The 20,360-nt window shown below is 42.0% G+C and overlaps 3 protein-coding genes across 6 annotated transcripts in view; 1 reads left to right on the plus strand and 2 right to left on the minus strand.

The window, feature by feature from the left end:
- Positions 1–2,957, minus strand: part of si:dkeyp-118h9.7 (sacsin) — a 23,032-nt gene extending 20,075 nt beyond the window's left edge. The window contains exons 1-4 of the mRNA XM_014210715.2: positions 2,673–2,957; positions 2,414–2,458; positions 2,101–2,188; positions 1,769–1,880 (exon numbers count right to left, since the gene is read on the minus strand). Of these exons, the coding sequence (XP_014066190.2) occupies positions 1,769–1,880; positions 2,101–2,188; positions 2,414–2,439 (226 nt within the window). The 5' untranslated portion in view covers positions 2,440–2,458; positions 2,673–2,957. The remainder of the gene's footprint in view (positions 1–1,768; positions 1,881–2,100; positions 2,189–2,413; positions 2,459–2,672) is intronic.
- LOC106610968 (zinc finger protein 239) overlaps positions 1–8,186 on the plus strand; it is a 10,457-nt gene extending 2,271 nt beyond the window's left edge. Inside the window, exons 1-2 of one of the 4 annotated variants that reach the window (XM_014210717.2) lie at positions 4,627–5,022; positions 6,596–8,186. In XM_014210717.2, the coding sequence (XP_014066192.2) occupies positions 6,745–7,788 (1,044 nt within the window). In that variant the 5' untranslated portion in view covers positions 4,627–5,022; positions 6,596–6,744 and the 3' untranslated portion in view covers positions 7,789–8,186. The other 3 variants (XM_014210718.2, XM_014210721.2, XM_014210719.2) reach the window with 3 other exon arrangements.
- Positions 8,187–16,384: 8,198 nt separating this feature from the next.
- LOC123744606 (uncharacterized) lies at positions 16,385–20,137 on the minus strand. The gene is made up of 2 exons (XM_045723512.1): positions 18,617–20,137; positions 16,385–16,636 (listed from the first exon to the last, which is right to left on the minus strand). Exons 1-2 carry the CDS (start codon positions 19,940–19,942, stop codon positions 16,604–16,606), a joined length of 1,359 nt encoding a protein of 452 aa, XP_045579468.1. The 5' UTR covers positions 19,943–20,137; the 3' UTR covers positions 16,385–16,603.
- Between the last annotated feature and the right edge of the window lie 223 nt (positions 20,138–20,360).

A 20,360-nucleotide genomic window follows, 5' to 3' on the forward strand; every position in this document is an offset into this window, starting at 1 on the left:
ATGACATATCCAAATCTAACTGCCTGTAGCTCAGGACCAGAATCAAGGATATGCATATTCTTGATACCATTTGAAAGGAAACACTTTGAAGTTTGTGGAAATGTGAAATTAATGTAGGAGAATATAACACATTAGATCTGGTAAAAGATAATACAAACAAAAAAACATACCTTTTCTATATATTTTTTTTGTTCCATCTACAATCAGATAGGAGTTTAGGTGTAATTTAGACTTTGGCCACCAGATGGCAGCAGTGTCTGTGCAAAGTTTCAGACTGATCCAGTGAAGCATTACATTACTACACTATATTTTGCATCAAGTCTGCCAGGAGTTTGCCAAAATGTGCCGAATTGGTCAATTGTCAATTTAAAACTTGCACAAGACAGTTTACAGAATTGTCAATTTAAAGAAATGTAACCAATTTGTTAATTACTACATTTAGCTAACATTAGATAGTTAATCCATAGATTCTTACCTTTGCCTCGATTCGGCAATCTCGTCCAGATCATCATGGCATTTGCAGTTCTTTATGATAGCCACATTAGCAGCTAATTAGCATTTCATTTTTGGGGGGTAAATACAGTTGCATATATTGATAAAAGTCACCTTGTTCTAGAGAGATTTACACGGTTATCAAAACGTCACTTCAGGGTAAGCCTACACAAAACACAGCCCTTATTTTAAGTATTTCTAAAATCCCCTATTGTAAAAGTTAATGGATCAAAAATTATTGGAACTATTTCCCTGTTTAAATGCTAGGTTTTATGGGTATTATGACACCTCCACTGTGGGACTCTATTGACGGCTTCCACCATGCTTCCACCATATTAAAGTAGTCAAAGTAGTCAACTGGATGGGGATTCCTATGGGTTATAGCTTCAATGGCGTTGCCCATGCTGTCACAGAAGCCATGATGGCACAGATATAAAGATTAGTCCTCTATCTAGCTCAATGGCTACAACATCATTGCTTGACTCCAATATTTGCGCATAAAAGCATTCCCACCGCAATTGTTGCATCATGTATTTCACAGACACCAAAAAATATCCCACCTTGTCTAACGTATTTATTTTGTCGACATTGGGACATTTTGTCGACAAATCTGATGTTTCCATAAGGTCTGTAGTGACTTTTTTTATGCGGCAGGTCATTGATCCGCATTAAATGGTTGGATGGAAACCTGGTTATTCTGGCTTGTACATTTACATGATTTTGCAAGAATTAGCTTCTGGCAGTATATACCAATTAATTGTGTATTACAGCCTGATTATCAGAGTAAAACATCAGGACCTGCTCTTAGACACGACAACATTCATACAGATCAGGACCTGCTCTCAAACAGGACAACAGTCAAAGTTTATCAATCTTTTCAACGCTTTTGCTTCAATATTTGTTTTGTAACCAAATCAAAAGTGATGGGGCATTGCCACACCAGATTTTAACGTTTTTGGAAAAATGCCAGCTCACCACACGTTTGCTGGTGGCACAGCATGAGCCAGAGCAAGCATGTTTCCTGATACTGTGACCACTTGTATTTTTGCATTCCAGCATGATGATCAAGATCCTAATCAGTTCTGCACCTGATATTAATCTGGGCATGTTGCCCTCTGTTTTATGCCTTTTTTTCCAGATGTTGTGGTAGAAACCCCTTTCTACATTTACTGCCTAATGTGGGGTTATTAAAGTGAAATCACAACACTTTCATAAACCCACTGTCAAACATCAATGTTGTTTATTTTCAATCTTCGCAAATATGAAATAACCGTACCTTGGTACTTCCCCAGGCCTTCAGTCTTGAGGCTCTGTCTGCCGTAGCATCTCTCATCATGGAGGAACACAACCTCCGACGCCCCAGCATCATCCGCATTCTGGATCAGCTCCTATAGTCACAGTACAGATGAGGATAGGGATGTTTACATAGGTGCCTTTAACTAACGTTTGCATAGTAAATTGGTCTATGGCCAACTTATACAAAAGATACTCACACTTCTCCTTTAAATGTAGTGACTGTGATGATATCTACGTTAGGTTTACATTTTGGTGATTTAGTAGACACTTTTCCAGAGCGATCAGATGACATGATTAATTGATCAAACTCACCTTTAATATCTGTCCTCCATCAGGGTACCTCCTTAGGATGTCCTTCAGGTAATCAATGAAAGGGGGCGCTGTTGCACCAAATGAATGTCTTCATAAAAACAGGTTGAAGTGAAAAAGTTGGATATTTTAGTTTTCACAGTATTGTTGAAAATGTAAACTCATTATTCTACATCTCTACCTTCGTTCTACTAAAATTCGGAATAAATTGTTTTAATTCTATAAAGTCGTAAAATATAACTGACATTTCTACACACACCAAGCAACTAGTTCAACTGGTTTAAAATAATTATACTGGTAAAAGTATTCCTCTTACCGTGTTTTTCTCTTACTCAAACTCATCCTTCCACATCGTAGGATTCTACAGAAACCAATGAATTAATTATAACAATCAGGGTTATAATATCGCAGGACAAATATAACTGCACTAATCAGTCAGAAAAGAAAAATGTCCCTATAGTTCAGAAATGTATTAATCCATGTTCAAGTATCCTAGTCATTATTATAACCTATAACTAAATTAAAGTTATCATAAGACATTTGTTGTATTTAAGATACTAAATTGATCAATTTACCTCAATCATTTCATGGAGTGTGAAGAAGTCATCTGAAACCACCTATGTCGTCAGACTAAATATTCTTAGCAGGCTAATGGTTTTATATGCCCTGCGTCTATACGTATGAGCCCCTCCATAACCCATCCCTACCAGACTGTTCAACAGTTTCAGTTTATCAACATTTCCTCCACAGTGGTGAAATGAAACGTTACAGCCCATTGTATCCTGTTCTGTCCGGCCAGAATCGGAATAACAAAGTTGTTTTGTTTTCATGCATTTCCGTGTATGAAACGAAACTTTGATGTGAATGTGATTCAAACAAGGGAGCCTGTGAAAGGCTATAGCGCGGCGACTCCCTAAAAACACGCCACTTCGATACATGTGACTTTTCGTGACGCAGATCTCAGACCATGCATATGCACAACTTTTAGTGATCAATTGTATTGCAAGCAAATATTGTTATTTTGAGGGAAATTGAGGCGTTTGGTGCACATGAATTATAATAATGGCAGGCTAATAAAAACATTTGAACATAGGCCTTATGATAAAACATGCATTTGCCATTTGTAAGGAGATCGCATAGCAGTTTGTAGCCTAATGTGTTTCTTTGAGTTTTATTGTAAAGGGCCTACATCAAAATCATATTTTCTGACATGACGGTTATATTCCCACTACACAACAAATATCAGGCTACAATGTATCTATCCATCGCTCATTCAGCTAAGCATGCTCGAAAGTAAATAGACCGGTAGTCTAGACAGTATGGGTAGGCTCCAGTATTGCTGTGAGATAGTTCAAGGTTTATTTAATCTCAGAGCCTATACCATGACAGGAGATAGAAACAAACATCTATTGACAAACAAAATATTGAACAACAATTAATATTTTGCATAGTATGGGCTGTAGCATTTACTTTTAAATTGTTTCTATATACAATCAATAATGCAGAATGCCAGGCCAGTGTTTGGCACTTGCTTTAGGTGGCATGTATTTTTTGTTTGAAAAAGTAACTTGCAAAAAGATTAAAACATTCTGCCCACACCTCTACAGAATTGTGCTAGAATTTGATTCATTTAGATACGCCCAATTCCAACATTTCCAAATCATACAGCAAATTAGGACGTTTTTATAACCATAAAATGAGAATTATGGGCATTTTCCAGGCAGGGTAGTGCTCATTCACTAGTGCACATTTATAATATGGTTCTGATTTATCAATGAAAACATGCTTATGTTGTGTGCGACAGTTTAATAAATTCCAATAATTTGTGGGGCAAGCAAATCCTAGAATCTCCACTTGCCAGAATTTAGTAAGACATTAATGTACGTTTCATAAATGATGCCGCAGGTGCTCAAAATTATGACTTGGTGGTTTGGAGTTAAAAGCCCCCCTCCCTGCTATAATTTGCACAGAAATCACCTTGTCACCTAAAAACATTTACACATTTCTCCTGGATGCCACTAGTCTTGCTCAACTAAAAATGTAATGTCTCATCTCAACTTTTTAAGTTAGGTTACTCCTAAAAGATTTTGAGGTAGGCCTACATTGAGCTAATAATTTGTAGTTTAGAAAAAGTTATATATCTAATTAAGTTTTAATATATACCAGTAGGGGAGCCAAAAGGTAAATAATCCACAAAATATTTTCACATGACCCTCCTCTTCAACCTGGTCGCAGAGCATTTCAAATGATTCACTATGTAAATCCGAGACACTCCATTTAGTATTATATGTTAATAATATGGTATGTATTCATTTATAAATGTCCATCACCCATTTCGTATGATATGTTACGAAATTACGAATTACAATTCGTATTATGTGTTACGAATTTGCAAACGTACTATATGTTACGAATTTGCTAAACAAATCATTCAGTATGTTACACATTCTACCTGGGTGGTTAGGTTTAGGAAGTAGGTTTTAAAGAGTTAAGTGTAAGGATAGTGACGTCCCAAGGATCCAGAATAGCACTAACCATGCGACCGCAGACGTTCATTTCGCCTAGCCGAATTCTGCTAGAAGCAAACCGAATCTATGTATGCCGACTCGTATGGGACTATGCATCCCACTCGCAATTTTTTTCTGGTTCATATAGTCAATGAACTAAGCAGACCAGAACCAGCTGCTATCGCATTGGTGTCAATAGGAGAGCCACCATGTTATAAGCAAACTGGAACTGACTTTTTAAAATATTTTTTGTTATCGTAAACGGCCTGAGTAAACGATCTTCATTTATCCACCATCTTTAGTAAAAACCACTGATTTTAGCCTACCATTGGAGCAGCAGCAGGCACAAACCCGCTGTCGCCTTTTATCTGATTGCGGTCATTACCCTAATTATGGGAGTCGCCAGGGAAGGTGCGTCGTAAGTAGCCTATGCTAATAATATAGCCCACTACAGAATATGTATTCAGCATGATTTATTTGTAGCAGTCGCTGTATTTAGCCGCATTAGAAAGGCAGGGTCTATTTTCCTTCTCGCTACACAACCATGTATGATGTCCACTTCAAGCCAGGAAACAGAAGGCGCACACATAAGACAGTGTAATATGCCGACCTCAACATTACATAGGCATATAGGTAGTTACTATATGATTGTCGGTGAAAATGTTCCGTTTGTAGAAGAATCAGCGCAGGGACTGGTAGTCTACACCAGAGAGGAAGATGCGAAGCGAGAGGGTCTAATCCCGTCAAAATCTGTCCTGGCGAAAATACAGCGATAATTAGACCTTCTACCTTCCCGCCTCTGGGACAACGACCCTCATTGTTAGGGCGGAGACAGACCGTCTCGTTATAATATACACTATCTCAGGCTACACCCGCCATGTTGGCCGTTTCTCATCACCCAGGCAAAAAATAAAACAAATGTAAGGAAAGATGCATGTTGTTGTACAGAGATGCTCGTTGTATCAAGGCTACATGGCGTGACAATTTCATGAACGTGACAATGTGATTGCGTGCCTGCCAGTGATTGGCATGCATTTTATTTTTATTTAACTAGGCAAGTCAGTTCTTGTTTGACTGCTGTGCTAGAACCTTAAACCGAGAATAAAGTACATAATCATTTAAATAATAGTGCAACAGCCAGTGGTGTAAAGTACTTAAGGACACATACTTTAAAGTACTACTTAAGTAGTTTTGGGGGGTATCTGTACTTTACTATTTATATGTTTGACTGCTTTTACTTTTACTTCACTACATTCCTAAAGAAAATAATATACTTTTTACTCCATACATTTTCCTTGACACCCAAAAGTAGTCATTACATTTTGAATGCTATCAGGACAGGAAAATGATCTAATTCACACACTTATCAAGAGAACATCCCTGGTCACCCCTACTACCTCTGATTTGGCAGACTCCCTAAACACAAATGCCTGGTTTGTTATGTCTGAGTGTTGGAGTGTGCCCCTGGCTATCCGTAAATAAAAATAACAAATAAAAGGGTCTTCTGGTTTGCTTAATATAAGGAATGAAATTATTTCATATTTTACTTTTGATACTTAAGTATATTTTGGAAATTACATTTACTTTTGATACAATATTTATAACCTAATACTTTAAGACTTTTAATCAAGTAGTGTTTTACTGGGCGACTTTCACTTTTAGTTGAGTCATTTTCTATTACTCAAGTATGACAATTGGGTACTTTTTCCACCACTGGCAACAGCTACCTCGTATAGGCTAACAATGTCAGTGGTTAGATGGCACTTTAGTCCTACACACACTTTACCCAATAGGATACTGTAGTGATTGGCAACCAATTATTGGTCAAAAGAGACAATTTGATGCTGCACTGTGCCATTCTTATCAGCACATTTTGTTGTCAGAGCATTATTATAAGCGAGTTCCCATAGAAAGTTCAATAAAGGTTAACATTGTTGCTTCACTTGATAGCGGGAACTATCACTAATGCATATCTATGTTTTTACTTTCAGTTTTGAAGAGGAAGAGAAACGCCTTATGATGAAACCTTTGACTAACTGTCAGCAGGGTTAATGTGTGTTTCATCCAAACACAAACCCAGGTGTTAGTGCCACTGCCAAACGCATGCCCAGGAGTAGATACAGGTGTTAGTGTCAACCCCATGTCAAGTAGACACACCTCCTCTCCAACCATGAGGCCTGACAATAACAACAACCACAACAGTGTGCTGGATGGAGACGGAGTGGAGGACGGGTCTGGACCAATCAGCAGGCCCCGTCAGCCCCAGTGCCATTCTCTCTCCTCCGGCCGGGCGCGTCACAGCCACCGCCGCAGCAGCAGAACAGATAAGCAGCCTCACACCTGTCCTCTCTGTTCCAAAACGTTCATCTCTTCCTCTCACCTGGCCCTACACCTGCGCTCCCACAGCGGGGAGAGGAAGTATAAGTGTGGCGTGTGTGGGAAGCTCTTCCTGCAGTCAGCCCACCTGATGCGCCATAAGACCACCCACACAGGGGACAGGCCCTTTAAGTGTCCAGACTGTGGGAAGGGCTTCGGTCGCGCTTCTCACCTGAAGACACACCAACGCCTCCACACAGGGGAGAAGCCATTCCAGTGCTCCGTCTGTGACAAGGCTTTCACCCAGAAGGCTGGGCTGATCATGCACCACCGCCTGCACACTGGTGAGAGGCCTTACAGGTGTGATCACTGTGGTAAAGCCTTCCGCTCCTCCACACACCTGCTGGCCCATCAGGCCCTGGAGTCAGCCAAGCAGAGCTTCACCTGTGACAGGTGTGATCAGAGTTTCAGGTCAGCCTCGTCCCTCAGACAGCATGTTAAGACACACAGCAGCACCATGGAGGACCTCTGCTGTGGGGTCTGCTGCCGGTCCTTTGTCCGCTCCTCCTACCTGCAGCTGTACATGAGGCTCCACAGAGGACAGAGGCCCTACCACTGCAGGGTCTGCAACAAGACTTTTGCTAAGATGACCACCTTCCAGAGACACTGTGACAAACACCTGAGGAGGAACGGGGACATGGACCAGGGGCAGGAGGAGGAAGAGGAGGATGTCAAACCTACATTGCCCCCACCCTCCACCCCTCCTACTCCTGCCCTTCTACCTCCTCCTGTTCCTCCATCCACCCTTCCTCTCTTGTCGGAGGTCAATACACGCTCTAAAACTAGAGCCAAAATTAGGATAGAATGACTGTGTTCTGGACTTGGAGTATAACAATGGGGAAAGAACATAAGTGGCATCCTTAAACATGTGCAATTACTTGCAACAGTCATATTATGTATATTTACTGATAGGGTATTACAAATTATTTAAAGTTTTTAATTATACAAACTGTATTGTAATGTAGTTTATAGTATTGTTTTGTTTTATTGTTTTAAGCATGCTTTTGTATTTACTAATACACACTTAGACTTTCCCTGTGTGACTTCAACACTTCAATGTGCTGTGCAATCCTGATGCTTTTCATACCATAGTCCATATCGCACAGTACCATATTATACCATAACGTAAAGTCTGTATGATCATATCACTCCATCCTTGGACCAAGTATTAACTTTTTAATAACAATAAATGTTGATTGGACAGGTTACAGTATTTTATCTTCTCAATCATGTGATTCTTCCAGGTTGAGTCTTTAATGTTGCTCAGTATTCTGTGTATCTGATCTGAGTTCCATAGAAGAAACAGACATTAAACCAAGTATCAGTATTAGAGGTCTGCCTGCTACATCCATAACTATGATGTCATGGGGAAACTCTTTGTCTAGACCTACAGGGGAGAAAATAGCTACAGGTGAGGTGGCTCATATCTATAACTTATTGTATATTTAGATCTACAAAAAATGATTGAATGTGAAATATGTTAATGTCAGAAGATAGAGAATGCTAAGTAATTAAGCTACTGTACACACTGGGACAAATTGTAACTTCCACTTAAGTAGAATTTTCACAAAATTACCCCGGGCCGGCTCCAGGCATAAGCGGTCGCTTAGGGCCCCAGGCTGCTAGGGGGTCCCCAAAAACAAATTTAGGAACTCAGTCAGGGTCTCAACTTACTGTTGAGAGTTACAATAGTAGAATGTGCAAGTTAGAAATATGTTTGTGCATCAGCAATTTCTCTTGTTATGTATGTCACTGACTGTCACTCAATTAGTCATTTCAGCTAACAATATTTCGATTGTTAAATTAGACGAGGCAGCCATCTAATGTGGCAGACCAGGGGGGGTTGATCTAGACATTTACCAGATCAGACACGGACAGAAGGGTGATACCTCTGTTTCAAGGGTTTTTATTTAAACCAATAAAGAAAAGAAACAGGTCTCCTCCAGGAGACCTCTTCCAGGTTACTGCCATCTGTGCTCAGGGGAATGCTGTCTCCTCTGGGGTAGAACACAAAGCTCCTAGGTTCTAGCAGACCGTGAGGACGTCTATCTGGCGCAACCTCTCACTACCTCCTACCCTCCCGTGTGCTGCCTTCCGGCAGTTTTATTGGCCCCACACGGTTGGTGAGCATTCAGCCCCTTGATTACTCATCAGCCTAAATCAGCCCCAATTAGTCCTGGCCATGGGACCCGTTGAGACGTGGCATGTCCAGCAGAGGGAGCCACCGCCGCGTGATGCAGACTCCGTCTGTCACCAGGCCTCGACAAGTCTCCCCCTGGTGGCTTGTCCGCGGTATGCCAGGGGCCATCTAGACCAGGGTGAAGTGCGTGCCCAACAGGTAATACTTAAGAGTGTCAGCGCCCACTTCACCGCTAGACACTCTTTCTCGACAATCGAGTACTTATTTTGGCAGGGGTATCAACTTCTGGCTTATGTACATGATGGGGTGTTCCTCCCCATCGTGTACCTGGGACAGGACGGCCCCTAGCCCCGTGTCCCAGGCATCCGTCTGCACCAGGCGTCGGGCGTCACAAGAATCGGTAAAAATACTTTAAAGTACTACTTAAGTAGTTTTTTTGGGGTATCTGTACTTTACTATTTATATTTTTGACAACTTTTACTTCAATACATTCCTAAAGTAAACTATGTACTTTTTACTCCATACATATTCCCTGACACCCAAAAGTACCATTTTAATGTTTAATAGGACAGGAAAACTGTCCAATTCACGCACTAAGAGAACATCCCTGGTTATCCTTACTGCCTCTTATCTGGCGGACTCAGGAAACACAAATGCTTTGTTTGTAAATGATGTCTGAGTGTTAATAAAAAAAATTGCTTAATATAAGGAATTGAAATTATTTATACTTTTAATATTTAAGTATATTTTAGCAATTGCATTTACTTTTGATGCGAAAGTATATTTAAAACCAAATTCTTTTAGACTTTTACTGGGTGACTTTCACTTTTACTCCAATACTTATCTATGAAGGTATCTTTACTTTTACTCAAGTATGACAATTGGGTACTTTTTCAACCACTGGTCATGAACCACCTGGACCTTCCTCCCCTGGGGCTTGACGTTCCCCTGTCCAATCAAATACTCCACTTCCTCGAACCCTAGCTTGCATTTCTTGACATTCGCTGTCAACCCGGCTTGCCTGAGCGCATCCAGCACCGCCTGGAGGCGCGTCAGGTGATCTTCCCAACCTTGGCTGTGGATGATAATGTCATCCAAATAGGCCGTGGCGTACTGTTGGAGGGGTCAGAGGACTCCACCAACCAGGAACTTACTTTCAGCGGTGGAGATTAAAACTAGCACCTTGTCACCCACATGGAACTCTTGGGGCTGGGTACCATCCACCGCAATCACTTGGGCCACGGCGGCTTTCAAGTTCGGATCCTCCCACTGGCTTTTTCCCAGCTCGTGCCTCCACAATCTCGTCCCACGAGGAGGGGTACCGGAAACTCAGGTACGGCACTCACCACCATCTGGCAGCTCCCTTGTTGTGTCACGATGGTGGCCTGCCTGGTCGATTACCGCTTGGTGTCGATGTGGACACAGGAGATCTCCTCACCACTGTCAGTCGGATGGGCCAGCAGGCGCGCTTGTACGAGCTTTACCACACTCCCGTAATCCAACAGAGCGTGGATGTCGTGACCGTTGACTTTCACTGGGACCATAGGGGCTGGAGGTTGGTGGCCCGCCTCGTCTTTGGGCCCGCTGATGGCATCGACTACTCTCAACCGGGGAAATTCCATGAGAGGTGTCCCTGGGCTCCACACTCAAAACAACTGCTTTGGTCTTCATCCACCTGGGGTCGTCGGCGGCGGGTCAACTCTCCCCCGGCTGTCTCTCCGTGGGTCAGCAGTCCTTTAGCCCGGCTGACTGTCGGATTGGGGAGTACAGTGGTGGGGTCGTCTTTCCATCCCCTCCGACGGCTCCTGGACTCGGCCTGCGTCCCCTTCAACAGGGCCTCTGTATTCTGGTGCGTCTCCACGGCTCCCAAGAGGTCCTCCAAGGCCTACCTACATGTACAAATTACCTCAGCTAATCTGTACCCCCGCACATTGACTCGGTACTATCAGAACTCAGGATAAGACCCAGATGCAGACAGCTAGAGTCACAGATGTTTATTGACCCAAACAGGGGGCAGGCAAAAGACAGGTCAAAGACAGGCAGAGGTCCGTAATCCAGGGCAGAGTCAATAAGGTACAGAACAGCAGGCAAGCTGGGGGTTAGGACAAGCAGAGGTTCGTAAACGGGTCAGAGTCAGGCAGGTACAGAACGGCAGGCAGGCTCGGGGTCAGGGCAGGCAGAATGGTCAGAACCGGGGTAACTAGGAAACAGAACTTGAGAAAGCAGGGAGACGGGAAAACACGCTGGTAAGGCAAGACGAACTGGCAACAGACAAACAGAGGACACAGGGGATAATGAGCAAGATGGGGTGACACCTGGATGGGGGTGGAGACAAGCACAAAGACAGGTGAAATAGATCAGGGTGTGACAGGTACCAGTACCCCTTGTGTAAATATTTTCTGAACTCTTCCTTGAACTGCATTGTTGTTAAGTAAGCATTTCACGGTAATGTCTACACCTGTTGTATTCGGTGCATGTGACAAATAAAGTTTGATTTGATGTACATGTATAAACTGGAAGTAGAAGCCTAAGTAATGTTTCGATTAGTTTACTCCAATTAGGGGTGGAAGGGTTACGGGAAAATAATAAAGAACGAAAACATGTTTGCTCCAATTATGGGAGGGGTGGTAGGGTTAGAGGAAAATAATAAAGGAAAATATATTTAAAAAAAGATATACAGTATTTAAAATAATATATTTAGAAAATATATATATGGGGGATTGAAAATGATGCAGACAATTACATTGATAGAAGCCACAATCTATGTGCAATATTAAATCTAATCTGCACCCTCCAAATGTTTCTAATTATCTAATTTGCGGTTTCTTGTAGACTGCATATTACCTGAAATAATTATAAATACATCACATCCTACTGGGCACAGATGTCAATTCAACGTCTATTCCACGTTGGTTCAACGTAATTTCATTGAAATGATGTGGAAACAACATTGAGTATATCAGTGTGTGCCCAGTGGGATGTATGACAATGTATTCTGAGAGCCACATATTTTAGTCATTAAAAGCGAAGAATGATTGACCTACAAAAGTAATTCAAAGAATTGGTTGAAATATAAAAATGTTTATTATTTATAAATGTGAAACGTCGAACACACACACACACACACACACACACACACACACACACACACACACACACACACACACACACACACACACACACACACACACACACACACACACACACACACACACACACACACACCCTAGGGGCTCAAGGTAATGAGTGGGTATTGCAACTGACTGATTCTGAGTGAATAACACAACAGGATCCAAACATATGACAACATCCATGCAAACAGAGGAAAAAGCTCCATCTGAAAGTTCTAGGGCTCGATTCAATCAGATTAGCGTTGGTCGACACCCGTATAGCGGTTGTTTTGGCAGTCTCTGAGGTAGAACTGCCAAATCCACAAATGCCTCCTTGTGTTACCTTATCATCTACACTGCCATTGGATGCAACGAAACCACCCGACTTTATATCAGACAAAACCCACGCAGCCGCGTTAGAAGTTCCTTTAGCCGGATTACAAGTTCAAACACTTGAACGCATAATCAAATCAAATTTATCGGTCACATACACATGGTTAGCAGATGTTAATGCGAGTGTAGCGAAATGCTTGTGCTTCTAGTTCCGACATTGCAGTAATATCTAACAAGTAATCTAACAAATTCACAGCGACTATCTTATACACACAAATGTAAAGGGATGAATTAGAATATGTACATATAAATATATGGATGAGCGATGGCCGTGCGGCATAGGCAAGATGCAGTAGATGGTATAGAATACAGTATATACTGTACATATGAGATGAGTAATATAGGATATGTAGACATTATTAAAGTGGCGTTATTTAAAGTGACTAGTGATACCTTTATTAAATCAATTTATTAAATGTATTAAAGTGGCCAGAGATTTGAGACTGTATGTTGGCCACTCTGTTAGTGATTAATCAGGTCAACACCTGCAAAGCCGCGGGGCCTGGGTGTGTTCTCAGAGCATGCGCAGAACAGCTGTCATGCATATTCACGGAAATGTCAACCTCTCCTTGTCCCATTCTGTAATCCCCACATGTTTTAAGATGACCACCATCATAACTGTCCCCAAGAACTCTAAGGCTTTATGCCACTGACTACCGCCCTGTAGCACTCACATCTGAAATCATGAAGTGCTTTGAGAGGCTGGTTATGGCACACATTAACTCCACCATCCCAGACACCCTAGCCTAGACCCAATTAAATTTGCATACTGCCCCAACAGATCATGCAATCTCAATTGCTCTCCACACTGCCATCACCCACCTAAAGAAGAGGAATACCTATGTGAGAATACTGTTCATTGACTACAGCTCAGCGTTCAACACCATTGCCCCCTCCAAGCTCGTCAACAGCACCTCCTTCTGCAACTGGATGCTGGAATTCCTGACGGGCCGACCCCAGGTGGTGATGGTAGGCAACGTCACCTCTGCCACGCTGACCCTCAACACGGGCTCCACAGGGGTGTGTGCATAGTCTCCTCCTGTAGTCCCTTTTCAGCCACGCACGATTCCCAACACCATCAAGTTTGCTGACGACACAGCGCCTGATCACCGGCGACGATGAGTCAGCCTACAGAGAGGAGGTCAGTGACCTGGCAGTGTGGTGCCAGAACAACAACCTCTCCCTCAACGTCAGTAAGACCAAGGAGCTGATCGTGGACTACAGGAAACGAGGGGGCGAGCACGCCCCCATCCACATCGACGGGGCTGCAGTGGAGCAGGTTCAAGAGAGCTTCAGGTTCGAGAGCTTCAAGTTCTTCGGTGTCCAAATCACTAAAGACTTAAATGGTCTAAATGGTCCAAATACACACGCACAGTCATGAAGGCACAACAGCGCCTCTGCCCCCTCAGGAGGTTGAGAAAGTTTGGCATGGGCCCTCAAATCCTCAAAAGATCTACAGCTGTAACATTGAGAGAATTCTGACCGGCTGCATCACTGCCTTGTATGGCAATGCGCTACAGAGGGTGGTGAGGACAGCCCTGTACATCACTGGGGCCGAGCTCCCTGCCATCCATATCAGGTGGTGTGGAAGGAAGGCCCGGAAAATAGTTAAGACTCCAACCACCCAAACCATAGACTATTCTCTCTGCTTCCGCACGGCAAGTGGTACCGGTGCTTCAAGTCTGGCATCAACAGGCTCTTGAAGAGCTTCTATCCCCAAGCAATAAGACTGATAAATAGCTAACAAAATAGCTACACAGACTATTTGAGTTAACCTTGTATCTTTATTGACCTTTTATTTATTTTTATTCACTGTCTCTATGCACACTCACAGGGCCCTACACACACACTCACTCCATCATCTGCTCACTCACACATAATATGCACCTACATTTATACTGAATAGACACACGCACACCCACTCACATACAAGCTGCTGCTACTCTGTTTATCTTATATCCTGTTGCCTAGTCACCTTACCCCTATTACTACATATCTACCTCCATCACTCCAGAATCCATGCACATTGTAAATATGGTTCTGGAACTGACCCTGTAAATACTATGCTTACTTACTTATTGTGTTCTTCATATTTCTTCTTATTTCTCGTGTTTTTTTCCTAGTATTACATTGTTATTGATTATTGCATTGTTAGGTTTTGAGTTTGCAAGAAATGCATTTCACTGTACTTGTGGATGTGACCTTAACTTGAAACTGAAACTTTGGTACAACTGATTTTATCCAGCATACGTCAAGTTTCACCTTTAAATCACTGAAAATGCAATGTTTTTAAAGCCTGGTACATAGGGATAAGGATGTTGGCCTCTCTAGGTGTTACGCTTAATTTATGAAGGCTTGGAAGACAAAACATGAATGCTACATTTTTTTAGTTCATGTCGCAGTAAAACATACAAAAAATGTTACGCTGGTATCAATTAATGAAATAGATACTTTGTTTCCATCACTTACACAGTTTTATTCACTACCTGATTCTTGAAAATATATATATATAAAAAAAGCTCAGAGAACATAATGTTTCCATAGATATATGTCTGATGTCTCCGTGTTTATGACCTCTTTTTATGAAAAAGCCTTTTTACAGAATCTTACTAGATTCTCCTTTTTATGCTGTGTAGGTTTCTGTGTGTGTGTGTGTGTCTGTGTATATACTTGATTGAACTGGCAGCAGTTTAGCTGGATAACTCTGGCAGTCATACCTCTGAGGTCAGTATGGACTGCTCTCTCTTCTCTGATCACGTTTGTGTGTTTGCACATACATGATTGACTACTATACATGGGTCATGCGATGTGTGTGAATGTCATGTTTTTTTGTGTTTTCAGTACTTTATTATGTCATGAGATTGTCAACTACTAATATAATCCCAAGATTAGATTTACATTTAGTGTCTCTCAGATCCCTAGAGTTGTGCTATCAATCTCTGCATTATACGCTGATATGTCACCACCACTATGCCTGGCCTGGCTGACCAATGTGCTACCAACCTCAGGGCAGAGTGTCAATCTCTATTACCTGTAGGGTCTTAGGCATCATTCCTCTCTCTCTCTCAGACAGACACTAACTACATGCTTATTTGTTTCAATCCCAAAATGTATTTTAGATTAATTGGAAATGTTTAGACTAACATTTGAATTATGCAAAAGTTTCCATCTAATGGAGTTAACTGGGTTGGTGCGATTCTTCCGCACTCTGGTGCGTTTACCCCCTTAGTTTGGTTCCTTTGGACTTGTATGGAGACTCGAGAGTGCACTAAACAACGCAACGTGGTTCGCTCAAGAAAAGAGGTCTCAGTCTGATTCTATTCTTACTGTGGTGCGGTTCGATGTAGCAGCGCATTTATGAGCTCATCAGATGCAGATTAGGAGAGACTGGAGCTATACCGAGGATAGGCTATAGGCCACTGAACATAGCCTATTCAAGTCGCAGTTAGGGTGGTTATTGTGCTGTTTCCTCCTGCATGTTGTTGGAGGACCAAAGCTAAAGTATTATGAAGATTTGGATACAAGTGATGCTTCATGATAATCTTAAATCGATTTACAAATGACTTGCATGGACACATGGTTTTCTTTATAAATTTTAGTTTGTTTGACATTTGGCAATGAGAAACAAACCGAACCAAATTAACAAAACACAATGTAACAAATAGACAAACTCTGATCCGAATTACATATTGTTGGTGCTGACATCTTCAGGACAGGAATACCGGTTTACTTAACGGAGGAATAAACACACATGTTCATCATTGGTGTTTTAACCAGAACGGGGGAAAATGCACTTTATTTATTTTCGCACATGCGCAGTCATACATCTCTCATAGGGCATGACTGTACGAGTGTAAGAACACAACTCAACAACATATTAGTCCACATGCCAACACCCCCACTTGCTCTTATACTGTACAAGTCGTATTCAACCTAACTTTATCAACACATTTAGCTTACAGTTATTCATCTCACAAATGTCAGTTTATATTCCAAACATGTAACCCAAGAATTTTTCATTTTTGAACTTCGTTACAGGTTTAGTCAAAACATCTGCAGCCATGTTGGACAATATTCAATACTTATTTTACCATCACTGAGTTTAGTTTTTGTTCACATGGTGTTGACCTTGTTTGGTTCATCTTTATTTTCCCTTCACTTTGTGTAAAATCAATGCCTAGGAAATGTCCAAGCCTCCCAAGATCTTTCATCTTAAATTTTTCACTTAACATTTCTTTTACACTTGTGAGTGAGTCACTATCACTAGCAGCGATAATTAGATCATCGACCCAAATTATCAAAATGATCCTTTCTGTTGCAGTTTGTTTGTTATAAACACAGTGATCAGCTGGGTTCTGTGTAAAACCATTTTCACTAAGGTGATCATGCAACATTTTGTTCCAGTTCCTTCCTGACTGTTTCAGGCCGTACAATGACTTGTTCAGTTTACAGACTAGTTGCTCACCTGTATCTGACCTGACTTCGAAACCCTCTGGTTGCTCCATGTACACTTCACAGTCAATAGGAGCATGTAGATATGCTGTTTTGACATCCATCTGATGTAACTCTAAGTCATACTGAGCTGCTAGCTGCATCAAACAGCGTACTGATGTCATATTTGCAGTTGGAGAAAAAGTCTCCTTATAGTCTATTCCTGCCACTTGACTATACCCCTTTGCAACATATCTTGCCTTGTATGTCTCAGTCTCATCTGAATTGTTTTTGACCGCATAGACCCACCTGCCCCCCACTGCATTTTTACCCTCTGGCAGTGTGGTTAATGTGAATGTATCATTTTCCCTAAGGGAATCCATCTCCTCCTTCATAGCAGTAGCCCAAATCTCTGATTTTGGTGAAATCATTGCTTCTTTGAAGGTTTGTGGTGCATTGCACATTACTCTGTAGCAGTAGTCAACACTAGGTGGTATCTGGTCATCACATTTCACTTTACACTCATAGTCTTTTAAGTACTGGGGTTTCTTCCTCGCTCTGTCTGGATAGCGTGGACTCTGACCATCTGAAGTCTCAATTTGCACATCTTGTGTCTCTTCTGAGTTTTGATCTGCCATCTTGGCTTTCGGCATGGGGTTTTCAAATCTCTCCCCATGAAGATCATCACTGTTTTCCAAATCTGTCTGAGTTTGGTGTTCGACTACACCTTTTGTAACACACTTGACTAATCTGTTTTTAAGAACTTTCCCAGTGTCTGGGTAGTAGACTAGGTATGCTGGACTATTTTTATCATACCCGACAAAAATACCCTTTTCACATCTTGAGTCTAACTTTTTCTTGTTCTGTCTATATGCATAGCAAACAGATCCAAATTCTTTCATCTTTGAAAGATCAGGCTTTCTCCCAGTAAACATGTAGTGTGGAGTCTGTCCTACACGCTTATTGTAACACCTATTGCGAATTACTGCAGCAGTCATTACAGCATATGTCCACAAGTTCTTTGGTAGGTTGCTTTCAAGTAGCATGCATCTTGCCATTTCGAACAGTGTTCTCCAATTTCTCTCAGCGGTCCCATTTTGATGGGGTGAGTAAGGGGCTGAAGTTTCATGTCTTATGGCGTTCTTACTGAGCAGTGACTGGAACTCTTTGGCTGTGAATTCTGTGCCATTATCTGACCTGACACACTTTATTTTCCCATAAGGGGCCACATCAGCAATAAACTTCTCAGTAGCTTTTACAGTATCACTCTTTGCTTTTAGGAAATACACAAAAACTGCCCCTGAATAATCATCCGTAAATGCTAGAGTATATCTGAACCCATCTTTCGCCTCTGGCTCAATAGGGCCAGCCAAATCAGTGTGCACAAGCTCAAGAGCCGCTTTTGCCTTTTCATCAGGCTCTCTGTTTCTGCTCTGAACAAATTTTCCCTGAGTGCAGATTTCACAGTTGAGGGTAGATTTGTCAATCTTACCTGTGATTTTCATTCCCTCTGTCACATTTTCTAACTTTGACACATCCTCAAAATTACAGTGGCCAAGAATTTTGTGCCATGTGTGAATATCATAGCACCCATGACATCCATCATCATTTTCATCACTTACAGTGTTAAGATAGTAAAGTCTATCGTACTCCTCGATGTCAAAAGTGGTACCGTTCTTGTGGATGAGCTTGTTACACCCCTGTCGAAAGTTGACTGAAGCTCCGTTGGCTGTCGCTGCTTTAACAGAGAAAATGTCCTGTGGAAACGACGGCACGTACAGCGCCTTCGTCAGCGTTGTTTTTACCCGACGACCCGTGTTGTCTCTCAGGTAAACCTCAGCTGCACCTCTCCTCTCCGCGACACCATTCGTTCTTGTTCCGTCAGCCAGCTCCACGGAATGTTTTTCCGGTTTGAAAGTCTCGTCAAACTCCTTAAACTTCCCGATGTCCGTGACTATATGTGACGTTGCTCCCGTATCCACCATCAGCCCTTTCTGTTTCAGTCCACTAACCTGACAGTCACTTATTCTGAATGCAAATGTGTGGCTTTCAGCATCTGTTGCTTGTTTCACATTGTCTCTTCTTTTTCGTCTGCAATTTGCGTCAGTATGAGTGGAGCTCTTGCAAAAAGTACACCACTGTCTCCGTTCTTTGCGCTCTCCAGTAACGGTACATTCCCGGGCCTTGTGCCGTTTCTGGCCACAGTTGAAGCAGGTTATCTCGGTCCCTTTATCTCTCCCTCTTGGCCAGCTAACTTTAATGTTACTTGCCTTCATCACGTTGTCAGTGGAAATGGCGCTAAACTTCTCGGTGCTTTCATAGCTCCTCAACTTGGTTTTGAACTTGCCAAAAGTTGTCGGCTCGTCACTCTGCGTAATGTGGATGGCAAACGGCTTAAATGATTCGGGCAAACCTTTCAGAATCATTGCAATCAACAGCCCATCACTTAAAGTCTCTTCAGCATTTCTCAGTGCTGTAATAGCCGTCTCAGCACGAATTATATAGTCCGTAACACTTTCGTCAGCGGCTTTCTGAAGAGAAGTTAGTTCAGTGTAGAGGCTAATCACACGTGGCTTCCCTTTACCTGCATAATGTTCCCTCAATATCTTCAACGCTTTTCTCCCATCATCTGCTGCTTCTCTCATTATCAGGGAAAGACTTTTATCATCCAAAACCTGTATCAATTCGGCGTAGGCTTCTTCATTTTTCTCTCCGTCTTCTTCATCTTCATCCACGCTCAATATGGCGGCCTTTAGCCCAAGCAAACGCAAGTGCCCCAAAAACTTTGTCTCCCATAACTCGTAGTTTTTTTCATCTCCGTCGAAATATAATCTATTCCATCGGCTTCCATGTTCCCTCCTGGGCCCATAACCTGTTGGTGCTGACATCTTCAGGACAGGAATACCGGTTTACTTAACGGAGGAATAAACACACATGTTCATCATTGGTGTTTTAACCAGAACGGGGGAAAATGCACTTTATTTATTTTCGCACATGCGCAGTCATACATCTCTCATAGGGCATGACTGTACGAGTGTAAGAACACAACTCAACAACATATTAGTCCACATGCCAACACATATAGCTCAGAACTGTGTGAAAACGCCTTAACCTCTATGGGCAAGGTGGGACGTCACCATCCCACTCTATTCAACAGCCAGTGGAACTGCGGGGCGCGAAATACAAAACCTCAAAAATGCAATAATTTCAATTTTTCAAACATACGACTATTTTACACCATTTTAAAGATAAGACTCTCGTTAATCTAACCACATTGTCCGATTTCAAAAAGGCTTTACAGCGAAA

The sequence above is a fragment of the Salmo salar genome, chromosome ssa09 (genome assembly GCF_905237065.1).
Source record: "Salmo salar chromosome ssa09, Ssal_v3.1, whole genome shotgun sequence".
Taxonomy (NCBI): Eukaryota; Metazoa; Chordata; class Actinopteri; order Salmoniformes; family Salmonidae; genus Salmo; species Salmo salar.